The sequence below is a fragment of the Mustelus asterias genome, chromosome 24 (genome assembly GCF_964213995.1).
Source record: "Mustelus asterias chromosome 24, sMusAst1.hap1.1, whole genome shotgun sequence".
Classification (NCBI taxonomy): domain Eukaryota; kingdom Metazoa; phylum Chordata; class Chondrichthyes; order Carcharhiniformes; family Triakidae; genus Mustelus; species Mustelus asterias.
In genome coordinates, this window is record NC_135824.1 from 23313257 (window position 1) to 23330001 (window position 16745).

Below are 16745 nucleotides of genomic sequence, written 5' to 3' on the forward strand. Positions count from 1 at the left end.
TGCACCATTCCCTCAGCCACACATTCATCCTCCACCTCACTCCATTCCTTTCCTCACCTTCCCGTGGCACAGGCAGCAATCCCGAGATTACTACCTTTGCTTTCCTCCTTCTCAGCTGTCTCCCTAATTCCCTATACTCTTTTTTCATGTTCCCTTCCCCCTTCTTACCCACATCAGCGGTACCAATATGTACCGCTACCTCCGGCTCCTCTCCCTCCCACCTCAGGATTTCTGGGACTCGCCCAGCGACATCCTGGATCCCAGCCCCAGGGAGGCAGACCACCATGCGAGACTCCTGCCTGCCTCCGCAAAATCGCCTGTCCGTCCCCCTGACTGTCGAGTCCCCGATTAATACCGCTTTCCTCCTCCTTTCCTTAGCCCTCTGAGTTACAGGGCCGGACTCCACCCCGGAGACACGGCCACTGCTGCTTCCCCCAGATGGGCTGTCCCCCCCAACAGTACTCAGACAGGAGTACTTGTTATGTAGGGGCACTTCCACCGGGGTGCTCTCAATCACCTGTGTTTTACCCTTCCTGGCTGTCACCCACTTGGCCTCCTCCCGTGGCCCTGGTGTGACCACCTGATGATAGCTTTTGTCTATCACCTCCTCATTCTCCCTCACCTGCCTAAGATCGTCAAGCTGCAGTTCCAGCTCCCTAACACGGGCCCTCAGGAACCGCAGCTCGACACACCCCTCACAGATGTGGATGTCCGGGAGGCCAGGTGCCTCCAGGACCTCCCACATACTGCACTGCGAGCACCACACTGGCTTTACACTCATATTTCACCCTTTCTTCCAAGGTACACAGAGAAAAGTAAATTATAAATAAATAAAAAAAATAAGAAACTCACCCCTGCTCGCCCTTTCTGCCTAAGCCCTAAGCTGTCTCATCTAATTCTAGAAATAGTTCACAGCGAATTAATTATCTTTGAAGGGTCCTTCACCGCTACAAAGACTGAGGTAATCCTGAAGGAGGGAATGGATGTTTTTTCAGAAAATGACAGACCAGAAACATTTTACAATTAATGATATTGAAAAGAGATTGAAGCTTCAGTTTTTTTTCTTTTCCCAGATGAGCCATGATCACATATTGGGCAAACTAGGTTGTAGATTGATTCATGAATAAATATTTAATGTCAATTTTCGGACAGCAGTGGTTTCTCTCCCTGCAGAGGCTGATTGCATTTCAGATTCCAGCACCTGTAGTATTTTACTGTTGACTAATGTAAAGCTGGTAATGGAACTGCTGTTGGCATTTACAGCTCAGTTTTACATCCATTATCACCTGTTTTGTGTTGCACTATCATCCCTTTTGTCATTTAATCAACCCTATTATATGTCTGTGTGGGTTTCCTCCGGGTGCTCAGGTTTCCTACCACATTCCAAATATGTGCGGGTTAGGTTGATTGGCCATGCTTAATTGCCCCTTAGTGTCAGGAAGATGAGCTGGGTAAATACGTGGGTAATGGAGTAACGGGATCGGGCCTGAGTGAGATTGTTGTTGGTGCAGACTCGATAGGCCAAATGGCCTCTTTCTGCACTGTAGGAATTCTATGATTACCCAGGTTCCTACTATCCAACCTAGTTCAGACCTTTTCTTTCCTCCCCACGTCTTTCTTTCTCCCTTCTCCTTGTGTCTGTATTTAAAAACTGTTCCCTAGTATTTAAGTAGTATTTACAAATATGTTACATATACAATAAGGTTAGTTTATATCTTTCTATCTTTTTTTGGTGTTTACCATGTTAATTTTCTAGTTGAGTTTGTTATGTGTACCCTTTATTAGTCCCATCCCAATTCTGATTTTTTTTTCTTTTGTTATGTATGTTTGTAGAATATTTATTTTTTTATACTCCTGGGTAATTTAGTTTGTATTTTCTTTTTGACGTTTTTATATTTCCTTTTGTCAGGTGTTCTCATGAAAGGTTGTTGACTCTATAGATGTTGCTAGACCTGAGTATTTCCATCATTTTCTGTTTTTATTTCAGATTTCTAACATCTGCGGCAGTTTATTTTTCATGAAATGCACAGATGTAGTTTAATCATTTGGCAGTATAATTTTATTGTACCAAAATCCTGTGAAGTTGCTTCATCCTCTATATGCATACATATGTTGCTGTATTCCATCCACCTCAACCCCACTCGCCAAAGAAGCGACAAAGTTATTTTACAACATCTAGCTTATTGAATCAAATAACTACAATTACACCCAATTTCAAGGTATTTTTGCTGCTGGTATTTTGTTTTTCTTGAATAGCATGTGGTCGTGGTATGCACACCTCCTTGAAATTCTAGTCTTTAACTTCCCTCCCTTTTCCAGAGCATTCACTGTGAAGACTTGTTGGCCATGACTATATTGGTTTATGTTGTGGTTTGGGACCAAAGCATTTTCGGTGAAAGACGAGCAAAATTCAGCTCAAAGTTTATTTATTAGTGTCACAAGTTGGCTTACACTAACACTGCAATGAAGTTACTGTGAAAATCCCATAGTCGCCACACTCCGGCGCCTGTTCGGTATACCATTTCAATCTGATACAGATAGTGTTACAATGCTACTTGGTCTACTTTTCATGTGCTTATTTATTATGTTGTTATTTTTGTGTTTCTGCATATGTAAATTAGTATTGAGCTTCGCGAGTTGGAAGCCAAGTTGAAGGCTGCTTATGTGAACCAAGAAAGAGCTGCCCAGATAGCCGAAAAAGAAGCAAATCGTTTAGAGAAGATTGTAAGTACTGTGTATAAAAGATGTGATTCTCAAAAGTTGAGTACTAAAAATAGTTGAGAAATAGGGTACCGCATGCCAAAAGGTTTTGTGTTACAAGGTCAGAAATCACGTATTTGGTTCCCTTCTTGACTGACTCCAGTTTATGCATATATAGAGTCATAGAGGTTTACAGTATGGAAACAGGCCTTTTGGCCCAACTTCCATGCTGTCCTTTTTTTACCACTAAGCTGGTCCAAATTGCCCGAGTTTGGCCCATCTCCCTCTATACTATCTTACCCATGTAATTGTCTAAATGCTTTTTAAAAGACAAAATTGTACCTGCCTCTTCTATTACCTCTGGCAGCTCGTTCTGGACACTCACCACCCTCTGTGTGAAAAAATGCCCCTTCTGTATCTCTCCCCTCTCACCTTAAACCTATGCCTTCTAGTTTTAGAATCCCCTATCTTTGGGAAAAGATGCCCCTCATTATTTTATGGACCTCTGTAAGATCATCCCTAAGCCTCCTACGCTCCAGGGAAAAAAGTCCCAGTCTATCCAGCCTCTCCTTATAACTCAAACCATCAAGTCCCGGTAGCATCCTAGTAAATCCTTTCTGCACTCTTTCTAGTTTAATAATATCCTTTCTATAATAGGGTGACCAGAGCTATACACAGTATTCCAAGTGTGGCCTTATCAATGTCTTGTACAACTTCAACAAGACGTCCTAATTCCTGTATTCAGTGTTCTGACCAATGAAACCAAGTATGCCGAATGCCTTCTTCACCGCCCTGTCCACCTGTGACTCCAGTTTCAAGGAGTTATGAACCTGTACCCCTAGATCCTTTTGTTCTATAACTCTCCCCAACACCCTACCGTTATGTTGCTTGCTTTTAATTAACCTTTCATGCTGCTGGTAGCTCCAGGGAATTATTTATAATTAGCCAGTGAATTATTTTAAAAGGTTTTGGATCATTGTGGAACATATTAATCTTATACATTGCTAAAATAAATGCTAATTCTTAAATAATTCTAATCATCCTTCACTTCTTTTTTCCATCTTAATATTTTTTTTACTTCAATCTTACTTGGAATTTATTTCTAACCAAAGCTTTCCACTTCTAAACTTTTTAAAATACAAAAATATTTACCGACTGGCGAACAGAACCCACTGGGGTCAGTGCTGGGGGCACTGCCAGGGGTCAATCCCTGGGAGGGGGAGGGCCCCATCTCCATTGGGGGCTTCCCTGGAGTGTTTCTGCTTTCATTTTATTTTTATTTCTGCTTTTACGTTTTTCTTTTCAGATTGGGGTGCCCTTCAGAGGCTGCTGTCAATGAGCCCACCCCGCCAGCATGATGTCGTGCCCCTTCCACTTTTCTTTCCAAAGTCTCTGAAAATATGGCGGCAAATGTTATGTTCTTAAAAGCTGGCAAGGCAGTTGGCGGGGCTGCCCTCTGCCCGAGACAACACTTAGAAAAGAAATTGTAAAATTCAGCCCTTAATGTTTCTCAAGAACTAAAGTGTGCTCTGGATGAGGAGGTGGGAAAATCTATAGCCTCTGGAGTAACAAGCATGGTTATCTTTTTAAACTAGAAACGAGAGGCTGAGGTTGCTAGATTGATTAAGAAAGAGCATGAAAAAGCCACAGCAGAGGAGATTAAGGAAGAACAAAAACGCCATGAACAAGCCATAAAATATCAGAGGCAGTTGGAGCAGCAACTTGATCAAAATGAACAAAGGAGACAAGAAGCATATGATGAATTCCTAAAAGATAAATTAAGGATTGATGAAATTGTGAGAAAGATCTATGATGAAGATCAGAGGTAAACTTTCTTCAAACTAGTATTTCTTGAATTTTATCCAGAGGACTGTTTTACCAAAATGAGGGTGTATTTTTATGTTGGACTAATCTTTTTCCCATTTGAATGTAATTGCCTGTAAGCCTTTATTCTTGTAAAGCCTGTGGCACGGTTAGATTGCCTCTGGATGTCACGTTATGTTTAAAGAGTGCAATCAGTGCATTGTGTGGGAGCAACTGGATATGATCACCCTTGGAAAGAGCCATGAATTCAGGTCAACATTTAGACATTTCTTTCCAATATCATCTCTCAAATATATTTATTGTAAGCTTCTCATTGGAGGGCCGAAGGGCCTGTTTCCTGTGCTGTACTGACCAATGCATCATCCTAGCTAAGTAACTGATATCAGTTTGGGCAGCATTTGAAGTGCCCCAGGTAAACTCAGCAATTATTAGCTAAGAAGGTGGGAAAAAAGATCCAAAATCGTTACTCCTGATTGCCATTGACGTTTTGAAATGTGTGTGTGATCATAGGGTGAGAACGAGTTCAGGGTTGGCACATGAAGAATAGCTGAGTGGTCAGATTGGCTCGTATCTTCAATGATTTGGTGAAAAAAGTGAATTACATTCTCATAATGTGTAATGAAAAGGGGAGATTGCACGACCTCTCCCATTCTCTTTATTGAACTTAGATTTAGACTCTGGGAAAAGCATTTTTAATTAAGGTTCCTAAACTCTCATTGTCAGCAAGTGAGCAGTCACTTGGAATGCCATGGTATAGTGGTCAGTCCAACAGAAAGCAAAGTTACAGTTGTTTTCCCCCTGACCCAGCCCCACTCCCAACTCCTGCACTATCTTAAAAGTAATGCATTAAAAGATCAAAACAACTCCACAGAAAGGTATCTAGCAAGATAGCTGATCATGTTATCTCTTTATAAACAAAGCTCTACATTTCTCAAATTTGTGCCACAGTAGTGACAGTATTCTAAACTTTTAATAAATTAACATCTCTACTCCTTAATTTTTGCTTGTGATATTGGAAATATGCCTCTTGATAAGACTATTCACCATCACCACTGTGTTTTAATTCATTTTTGCTGCATAGGGACAGAGAACTGAAGGTGGAGAAGATGAAGGAAACTCAGAGGTACATTGAGGAGTTCCAGAAGCAACGGGCTGAATGGAAGAGAATGGAACGTGAAAGAATGGAAGCAGAGAACAGACAATTAATGGCATTTGCTAATGCGCAACAAACCAGAGAAGATGACCGGATGGCCAAAATTCGAGAACGAGATACACAGAAAAATGTGTTGTACAAAAAAGTAACATAAATATATTTCCTTAATCTATCATGACATGTACATTATGACACTCTAACTGTTAAAATCCAATTTCTATCAAATAACTGACTTGTTTTTCGTTATAGCTTGCTGAGGAAATTGAAAAGGAACGGCATGATCGTGAAGAATTGGAGAATATCCGACAAGAACTGTACCTTGAAAAAGCAGAAGAGGCTCGCAGACAGCAAGAAATGGTTAGTATCGAAAAGACTTCTAAGCCCCGCTTGTTTTTAAATGAAAAGTTAATTTGTTTCTGACAGTACATATATTGAGACACAGCACATTGAAAACATGCAATAATTATCTTGTATTAAAATATAGATGTTAAATTGAGCCTGATATATTTGTAGCTAAGTTTGGCTATCCTTGATATTGTCATCTCTGGGCAAGCAATTGATTTGTTGAACTCATTTCAATTTCATCAAGCTAAGAGTTTGAAAATATATCCATGTGTCTTCATTGATTTTTTTATTTCCATGCCCGGGACGTGGGTCTAAATACCATATGTAATTTAGAAAACTTCAATTCAGAAAATAATTGTCATAAACATTATTAGCAAGCAAGATTTTGGTGAATGTCACAAATGGAGTGAAGAGATTTCCCATTTTTTAAGAAATCTTCATTCTATAATAAAATAAGAATACTAATTGTAGTGTGAAGACTGTAGGATAGGACTGTAGAGGCGGCTAGATATAGCATTTGGGGCGGACGGGATCAAAGTTTATGGGGAGAAAGCAGGATTAGATTATTGAGTTAGATAATCAGTCATGATCGTGATGAATGGCGGAACAGGTTCGAAGGGCCGAATGGCCTCCTCCTGCTTCTATCTTCTATGTTTAGAATAGAATAGAATCCCTACAGTGCAGAAAGAGGCCATTCGGCCCATCGAGTCTGCACCGACCACAATTCATGCTAAATTGCCCCTTTGTGTCAGGGGGACTAGCTAGAGTAAATGCATGGGGTTATGGGAATAGGGCCTGAGTGGGTTCCATGTAAATAACCTGGGTTTTGCTGCCAGAAGAAATGGCACTTGCCATTCACCTCACTGACAGCTGTCCATAGATTCCACAGGTTTCTCAGCATAGAATTCTTCAAATCTGGTGTCACTTCAAATGCAGGGTCCTCTGTAGGGGATATGTGGTGGCCCATGATCAAGGGATGAAATCATTTGACTCTTCAATCAGTTGGATTGAAGAATTCTCTCGCTGTCTAAAGCAGAAAATAAAATTTTAATTTAAATGATGTACACAAAGTAAAATACAGATAGGATTAAGAGAAAGAGATAATAATCAGATAGAAAAAAAATCTCCAGCATTAAATTTTCTTATGAGGGAATGGGGTTTTGATTTGATTTGATTTATTATTGTCACATGTATTAACATACAGTGAAAAGTATTGTTTCTTGCGTGCTATACAGACAGAGCATACCGTTCATAGAGAAGGAAACGAGAGAGTGCAGAATGTAGTGTTACAGTCATAGCTAGGGTGTAGAGAAAGATCAACTTAATGCAAGGTAAGTCCATTCAAAAGTCTGACAGCAGCAGGGAAGAAGCTGTTCTTGAGTCGGTTGGTATGTGACCTCAGACTTTTAGAAACATAGAAAACTACAGCACAAAACGGGCCCTTCGGCCCCACAAGTTGTGCCGAACATATCCCTACCTTTTAGGCCTACCTATAACCCTCCATTCTATTAAGTCCCATGTACTCACCCAGGAGTCTCTTAAAAGACCCTATTGAGTTTGCCTCCACCACCACTGACAGCAGCCAGTGTATCTTTTTCCTGAAGGAAGAAGGTGAAAGAGAGAATGTCCGGGGTGCGTGGGGTCTGTAATTATGCTGGCTGCTCTGCCGAGGCAGCGGGAAGTGTAGACAGAGTCAATGGGTGGGAGGCTGGTCTCAACAATTGTAAAAATTTCTTTTCAGAGGCAGAGAGGTTATCAAGCAGATATAAACTTATGACTGTGTAAATTACTCCTCAGTGTGTCAGCCCTATTTTTAAAGCCATTTTAGTGTGGAACTGGCGAGCAGGAGCAGCAAATTCATGCTGTTGCAGCCATTTTAATACCGGGTCTATTCGTGAGGGCACTGTACACACCTTGTGGAGTAGGGTATCTCTGACCATAACTTCTCCTGGATTGCTAATTTCAGTGTTAATGGTTTTATCACTTTAATTCCTGCAAAATATGGGCCAATGTTTCCTTCAGTTACTACACTCCTGTTATAATAACTAATCTAAATGTGAATTTTGCAGATGTATTAAATCTAAATATTGCTTCTTACAAAGGCAGGGCTGCAAAACAACCAATAATGCAGTAATTTGAATGGGCATCAGCAAGTTTGTGCCTAAAGTTAAAAGGTTGAGTATTTGTGTGTGTGCATGATGTTTTTCTTAATTGTACCACAGTAGTAGGTATCATGGTTGTATTCTGGTTTTTCATCTGAAGCAAAGGTTTATGAAAACAACTGACAAAATGACAAGCAATTCTCTCCACCATGGAAAGGTTGACATCTGATTGGAAGCCGTATTCCCAACTGTATTGGTACCACATATTATTGCTTCACCTTATTGTGCAGTTAAACTATATTCCAAGATAATGTTAAGAAGCGTTGCATTTTAACATTTACTTTTACAGGCAGACATGGAAAAGCAAATGCATCAGCGTCTCGAATTGCAACAGACCTACCAAGAGCAAATGGCTTTCAAACAGAAGCGAATGCAGGCGGAGAAGGAGGAGGAGGATGAGTTACGGAGGAAAATGATGGCTAAACTCGCAGAGGATGACCGTATTGAACAGATGAATGAACAGAAAAGACGCATGAAACAGCTTGAGCATAAGAAGGCTGTGGAGAAAATCATCAAAGATCGACGGCAACAATTTGAAGCAAACCAGGTACGTAACTTGCATTCTGTAAAATGCCTTTTGCCCATGTTTAAGTTTAAGTTTATTTATTAGTGTCACAAGTACACTTACATAAACAATGCAATGAAGTTACTGTGAAAATCTCCCAGTCGCCACACTCCGGCGCCTGTTCAGGTACACTGAGGGAAAATTTAGCACGGCCAATGCACCTAACCAGCACGTTTTTTGGACTGTGGGAGGAAACAGGAGCACCCGGAGGAAACCCACACGGACACGGGGAGAATGTGCAAACTCCGCACAGACAGTGACCCAAGCCAGGAATCGAACCTGGGTCCGTGGCGCTGCGAGGCAGCAGTGCTAACCACTGTGCCATCGTACCACCCCCTTAATGTCCTTCATATATTATAGAATCATATATTGGTTACAACACAGAAGGAGGCCATACAACCCAGCTCCCCCATAAGAGCCACTTGGTTAGTCTGACTCCTTTTCCAAACAGTCTGCAATTTCTTCTCCTGACTGTCTAATTCCTTTTTGAAGGCTCAGTTTGAATCTACTTGCACCACACTCTCTGGCAGTGCATTGCTGATCCTAAGCACTGCATTTAAAAAAAACTATTCCTCTTGTCATCTTTGGTTCATTTGCCATTCACCTTAATTTGGTGTCTCCTGATTCTTGAGCCTTTTGCCACCAAAGGAACAGTTTCTCCATTTCTACTCTGTCCAAACCCATCATGATTTTAACACCAGCATCCATTCTCCTCTCAACCTTCTCTTCTCTAAAGAGAACCACACTGTTTTTCCAGTCTATCTGCACAATTGAAGTCTCTCATCCTCAGAATCTTCTTCAATGCCTTCACATCTTTTCTAAAGTGTGGTGCACAGAATTGGACACAATACTCCAGTGAGGCTGAACCAGTGTTTTATACAGGTTCACCATAAATATCTTGGTTTTGTATTCTATGCCTCTAATTATAAAGCCTTGAATGCCTTGGTTATCGACTTTCTCAATCTGCCTTTCCACCTTCAACAATTTTCACACATGTACACTCTTTGCAGCCGCATCCCCTTTATTTTATATTGCCTCTCCTCATTCTTTCCAACAAAAGGAATCACTTATTTAACAATTTGTTACTTAATAGCTCCTTGTTTTGGCATTCTATTTTATTTCTTATCGCAAATTTACAATTTCATTTTTAGCAATAGTCCGCACGTTTTTGGCATGTAAATGAACATATTGATGTGTACAAAAGTACATGTTTTTGTATCTTCCTTTATACTTGAGCCAACATCTCAGTACTTTTTTCCATTTAAAAAAATGTAATTTGTGACTTAAGTTCAGTCAAGGCCCCAGTGCATCCTGCTTCATGCACAGAGGCTAAGAATCTTTATATTCTTCATATGTCGCTGCCAATGCATTTTGATTAATAAGTTTAATATTATATAGCAACGGGAACGTGAAAGACAACATGAAGAAGAGAGGAAGAAGGCAGCTCTTCAAAACATAATTGAAGAAGAAAGGAAGAAACTTCTCAAAGAACATGCCAGCAAACTGCTAGGCTACCTTCCAAAGGTATGGATAGTGAGAAATCTTGTGAGTTTATAAGCTGAATTATAGAATTTTAGCCATGATATGGAGATGCAGGCACACCAAGAAGTCTCACAACACCAGGTTAAGGTCCAACAGGTTTATTTGGAATCACGAGCTTTTGGAGCACTGCTCCTTCCTCAGGTGACTCATCTGATGAAGGAGCAGCACTCTGAAAGTTTGTAATTCCAAATAAACCTATTGGACTTTAACCTGGTGTTGTGAGACATCTTACTATAGAATTTTAGAGTTTTAGTATTTAGATTATATTCCGTTGGGGAGGGATTAGTAGAAGAGCAGCTCTGAAGCTTCATGTATCACTTCACTTGACTGTGAAACACTCTCCCAGACATTGAATACCTGGAACTCCAGTCACTATGGATGGGATGAAGTACGACTCTCAAAACCAGCATTGCTGGAACATGTGCAAGCTCTGGAAAGTCTGAGTGTTACTATTCCCAAACTAGCAGGGTTAATTTTGTTACAGGTATCTCCAACTACACCCTGGTGTTGTGTTGCCTTGTTATCATTTTTCCACTAATTGTGCAGTCAATAACAACAACTTGTACTTGCGTGGTGCCTTTTAAAACAATTGAACCTTCCAAAATGCTCCATAGAAACATCATTAAACGGCATATGACACTAAGCTACATATGGAGATATTAAGGCCGATGTTCAAAAATCTGGTCAAAGAGGTAGGTTTTAAGGAGTATCTTGAAGGAGGAAGGTCGCGTAAAGAGAGATGGTGGGAGGGAAGAATATTACAGAGCTTAGGGCTCAGGCAGGCAAAGCACAGCTACCAATGGTGGAGTGATTGAAATTGGGAATGCGCAAAAGGCCTGAATTACAGAAGAGCAGATATCTCTGAGGTTGTGGGGCTGAAGGAGATTATAGAGATAGGGATGAGGAAGATCATGGAACAATTTGAAAACAAGGTTGAGAAGTTTTAAAATTGAGACATTGCTTAAATGGGAACCACTATAGGTCTGTGGTCATTGGTGAATGGACTTGGTGCAAATGTGGACTGAAGCAGCAGTGTTTGGATGATCTCATGTTTATGGGAGGTAGAACAAGAGAGACAGGTCAATGTAAGTTGGAATAAGGTGTAGATGAAGGTTTCAGCAGTAAATGAGTTGAGGTAAGGCAGAGTTGGACAAGGTTATGCAGATGGAAATAGAAAATCTTGACAATAGCAAGAATATGTTGTCAGGGACACGAGGTGGTCAAATACAACATCAATGTTGCAAATTCAGAAGAATGAGGGGAGATCTAATGGAAACATATACGATTATGAAGGGAATAGATAAGATAGAAGCAGGGAAGTTGTTTCCACTGGCGGGTGGAACTAGAACAAGGGGGCATAGCCTCAAAATAAGGGGGAGCAGATTTAGGACTGAGTTGAGGAGGAACTTCTTCACACAAAGGGTTGTGAATCTGTGGAATTCCCTGCCCAGTGAAGCAGTTGAGGCTACCTCATTGAATGTTTTTAGGGCAAGGAAAGATACATTTTTGAACAGTAAAGGAATTAAGGGTTATGGTGAGCGGGCGGGTAAGTGGAGCTGAGTCCACGAAAAAATCAGCCATAATCTTATTGAATGGCAGAGCAGGCTCGAGGGGCCAGATGCCTACTCCTGCTCCTAGTTCTTATGTTCTTAAATATTCTGGTTTAACCTCCAGGGAGAAGGATGAAGTAGGCAGGCAGTTAGAGTTTTCCGCGGAGACTGAAGACAATGACTTTGGTCTTTCCTGTATTTGGAGGTAATTTCTGCTCATCCAATACTGGTAGTTGGTCAAAAAATCTGACCATTAGAGACAGTAGAGGGTTGAGAGAGGTGATGGTGAGATAGAGTTGGGTGTTGTCAGCATACATATGGAAACTGATGTGTTTTTGGATATCTTTATGAAGCAGTATGTAGATGAGAATACGAGGGCATCAAGGATTGATCCTTGGGAGGTATTTGAGGTAATGATATGCAAGTGGGATAGATTCAATAGATGAGAATGGAATCAGATGAATGCAGTCCCACCCAGTTAGATGACAGTGGAGAAGCATTGGAGAAAGATGGAATGGGCAACAGTGTCAAAGGCATGTGAAACATTAGGCAGGTAATTTATATCAAGTCAATAGATTTATTTTTTATTGAAATTGATCTGTTTGTAAAATAATGAATTATTTCTTGCCCCTTTTTTGCATATTGATTTTAAATAATTTTTAGATTTCCCCTTTTTTGAAGAACTCAACTCAGACAAAAGAATTGAAGGAAATTAATATATTTATTGATACTTGTGCACAATTAACTCAAAATCAATATTGGCTCCAAAATACTTTTATTTGTTCATGAGATATGATCATTGCTGGCCACGCCAACATCTATTGCCTATCCCTAATTGGTCTCAAGATGGTGCTGGTGAACTGCCTTCTCGAACCCATGCAGTGATTTGTGAGGGAGTTCCCAGATTTTGACTTTGCAACGGTGAAGGAATGATGATATATTTGCAAGTCAGGATGGATAGGCGTTTGATAAGTTCCCCATGGTCAGCTTATGATGAAAGTGAGGAGGTGTGGGATAGAGGGAAAGTTGGCCGATTGGATAGGTAACTGGCTGTCTGATCGAAGACAGAGGGTGGTGGTGGATGGAAAATTTTTGGATTGGAGGCAGGTTGCTAGCGGAGTGCCGCAGGGATCAGTGCCTGGTCCTCTGCTCTTTGTGATTTTTATTAATGACTTAGAGGAGGGGGCTGAAGGGTGGATCAGTAAATTTGCTGATGACACCAAGATTGGTGGAGTAGTGGATGAGGTCGAGGGCTGTTGTAGGCTGCAAAGAGACATAGATAGGATGCAAAGCTGGGCTGAAGAATGGCAAATGGAGTTTAACCCTGATAAATGTGAGGTGATTCATTTTGGTAGGACTAATTTAAATGTGGATTACAGGGTCAAAGGTAGGGTTCTGAAGACTGTGGAGGAACAGAGAGATCTTGGGGTCCATGTCCACAGATCTCTAAAGGTTGCCACTCAAGTGGATAGAGCTGTGAAGAAGGCCTATAGTGTGTTAGCTTTTATTAACAGGGGGTTGGAGTTTAAGAGCCGTGGGGTTATGCTGCAACTGTACAGGACCTTGGTGAGACCACATTTGGAATATTGTGTGCAGTTCTGGTCACCTCACTATAAGAAGGATGTGGAAGCGCTGGAAAGAGTGCAGAGGAGATTTACCAGGATGCTGCCTGGTTTGGAGGGTAGGTCTTATGAGGAAAGGTTGAGGGAGCTAGGGCTGTTCTCTCTGGAGCGGAGGAGGCTGAGGGGAGACTTAATAGAGGTTTATAAAATGATGAAGGGGATAGATAGAGTGAACGTTCAAAGACTATTTCCTCGGGTGGATGGAGCTATTACAAGGGGGCATAACTATAGGGTTCGTGGTGGGAGATACAGGAAGGATATCAGAGGTAGGTTCTTTACGCAGAGAGTGGTTGGGGTGTGGAATGGTCTACCTACAGTGATAGTGGAGTCAGACACTTTAGGAACATTTAAGCGGTTATTGGATAGGCACATGGAGCACACCAGGATGATAGGGAGTGGGATAGCTTGATCTTGGTTTCAGATAAAGCTCGGCACAACATCGTGGGCCAAGGGGCCTGTTCTGTGCTGTACTATGTTCTATGATAGTGACTTGGGGAATCCTCAGGTGATGATGTTCTTGTGTGCCTGCTGGGCAGCAGGTGTTGTGGGTTTGGAAGTTATTTTGAAGGAGCCTTGGCTAGTTGCTGTAGTGCCTCTTGTAGATGGTACACATTGTTGCTATGGTATGTCAATGGTGAAAAGAGTGAATGTTTTAAGGCAGTGGATGATCTGTCGATCAAGCCGGCTGATTTGTCCTGGATTGTGTCGAGCTTCTTGAGTGTTGTTGGAGCTCCACCCATCCAGGCAATTGCAGAGTATTTCATCACACTCCTGACATACCCTGAAGATGGTATACAGACTTTGCAGAAATGGGAGGTGAGGTTACCAGCAAGTGGCCTGGTCCTTTAGTCAGAGGATGTTGATAGTTGGAGAGGGAGATGGAAAGACGTAGGTGCTGAGTGTGGGAGTTCCAAAGGTCAGGACCACCGATTCTGTAGTGAGGAAGCAAGGAAGAAGTAGTATTTTAGTTGAACTTGAGTGTGTGCACAGTGGTATGACGAGGACGGGTCTGTCAAGGAGTTTGAAGGGCAAGAATCTTAGTTGGGTTGTAACCTACTAGATAATATTTATTTTATTAATGGTAAAAGTGGGAGTCTAGAAAGAAAAGGGTTGGCAAAATCCAGTTACAAGAGGTTAAAATTGTAGATTATGGTTTTGGCAACAGAACAATGGCTGGATGCAGCAAGTGTTGTAGATGTGAAAAATAGAAAAAAAATGAGAAAGTTAAACTTAGTTGAACAATATATCACAGTGTGTGATAACAGGTTAACATGGAAATAGTCTGGAGACATAAAAACAATCACAGGAATTTAAATACTTTGGATTTAACTACTTTGAACTGAAGAAAACCGGCGGGAAGACAAGATAAGTGATTTAAATCTATCACAAGATAAGTGATTTAAATCTATTTTAAATGTGATTATCGGGCCCAAGACTGAATTATCCGGACCCGATAGCACCTCTCATCCCGCCAGGAATATTTCACTTCGGCGGGGTTTAGAGTAGCTCCCCACTTTCGGGGAACTAGCGGTAAACCCCGCTGGAGTGAAGGGGGGGCAATCGGGGACCCCCCCAGGGGGTCAGGTGGCAGGGGGTTGGTGCCCCCTGGGCATGGGCACCCTGGCAGTGCCAGCCTATGCCCCTTGTCACTGCCCAAGGGGCAAAGTGTCCATGCCGAGGGGGCACCTTGGCACTGCCCATCAGGAGGAAGGCCAGCGATCGGGGCAGGCCATGGGTGGGGGGGGGTCTGCCTTCCGGGCGGGAAGGGGTTAGCGGGCTGGGCTGGTGATTGCAGTGCACCAGGACAAGAGGTGTCGGGGCTGGCCAGGGAATGCTTGTGTGGGGTGCGGGGATGTCGTGAGGAGCAGCAGTGCAGGGGTCCCGGGCTGGCCAGCGAGCGAGCTAGCCAGCAAAGTGCAGGCTGACAGCTCAGGGCCGCTGCGCATGCGCAGAGTTCCAGAACTGTCAGGCTCCGGCGTGAATAGGCCCCGCCCCTGAGCTTTTAATGACATTCACGATTGTGACCTCTGCATTGCACAGAGTGTGGGAGATTCGAGTCTAAACTCCCGCTGAAAAATCAATCATGATTTACACCAGTTTTCCCGCCAATTCAGCACATAGAATTTTGGGGGGAGAATCGGGCCCATTGATCGTGACTTTGTGCTGTGGAGCGTGCCTGATTTTGACAGCTTTGTACAAGGAGAAATGAGAAAGATGGGAGTGTAGTTTTTAGACCTGTGGAGTGCAGCAGACTCATAAACAAGCCTCAGTGAGAATTATGCCTTGATGTGCAGTAGGCCTGTAATTAAATTTGAGAGTTTAAATAACAATTTGTTTCAGTTCATTGTAAGCATTTTGTAGATATGACATGGTTGCCTTGTTTAATATCGAGGTACAGCTTAAGTCAGTGATGTTTCTTTTCTTCATGATATGGGAGGTCCTGCATGTTTGTGCGTGCATCATGTCCATGTGTGAGGAGTGCCTCTGACTGGCTGTGCTCAAACTTAAAGGTTCCTCAACTTAAGAATCAGCTGGGGAGTGTTGCATATGAAAGACACAAGGGCTCCTTCACACTACAGGGATAGGGAGTTAACAAAAAATACCAAAGGTCCAAAAACTGATGATGTTGAATGATTGACACTGATTGTACTTTTATTTAAATATTAGTTTATTGTATGAACTATAAATAAAGTTATGATTGTATTTTTCGCTGGTTAAGCTAATTACTTTCTCCTATGTATCTTTGAAAGGGGGTGTTTCGAGATGAGCAAGAGCTTGAACTGTTTGATGAGAGCTTCAGAGAAAATTTCAAGAAAGGAAGCGCCAATCTGTCTTCAGACGAAGGCTGGGATTGCTAGACCTGTACCCATCACCATGTTTGGCATCGAAAACATGGCCCCAGCAGACAGCACAGTTACTTCAAGTCATAAATTTATATTGTTCCCTATTTTGAATTATAGAATTGAAAATGTAACGGATGTGAATTTTGATGACGTAATATAAATAAATAATATAAATCACAATGAAATTGTTCCTCTCTATAGAGAAAATCCATTATAAAGACCAGTGGAATGTAGATTAGTGAATTTTGCTCAGATCAGGAATTTCCAAACTCTAAGTTTTTCCATTTAACAAATGTTCTGCAATTCTGTTTAGCGTTATATTAATACTTACCTTTGTTTCTCTGGAAAATTGGTAGTTTACCGCGTACCATGGGGAAAAAAATGAATGAGTAGCTCAACAAAGGAATAATAAATGGAGGGTCATTAAATGGGGTTTCCT

The 16745-nt window shown here is 41.7% G+C and overlaps 1 protein-coding gene across 1 annotated transcript in view; it reads left to right on the forward strand.

Annotated features, from left to right (window-relative positions):
• mns1 (meiosis-specific nuclear structural 1) overlaps window positions 1-16485 on the forward strand; it is a 32315-nt gene extending 15830 nt beyond the window's left edge. Inside the window, exons 4-10 of the mRNA XM_078241025.1 lie at window positions 2622-2724; window positions 4296-4525; window positions 5606-5822; window positions 5927-6034; window positions 8474-8731; window positions 10148-10273; window positions 16214-16485. Coding sequence (XP_078097151.1) covers window positions 2622-2724; window positions 4296-4525; window positions 5606-5822; window positions 5927-6034; window positions 8474-8731; window positions 10148-10273; window positions 16214-16321 — 1150 coding nt within the window. The 3' untranslated portion in view covers window positions 16322-16485. The remainder of the gene's footprint in view (window positions 1-2621; window positions 2725-4295; window positions 4526-5605; window positions 5823-5926; window positions 6035-8473; window positions 8732-10147; window positions 10274-16213) is intronic.
• The last annotated feature ends 260 nt before the right edge of the window (window positions 16486-16745 follow it).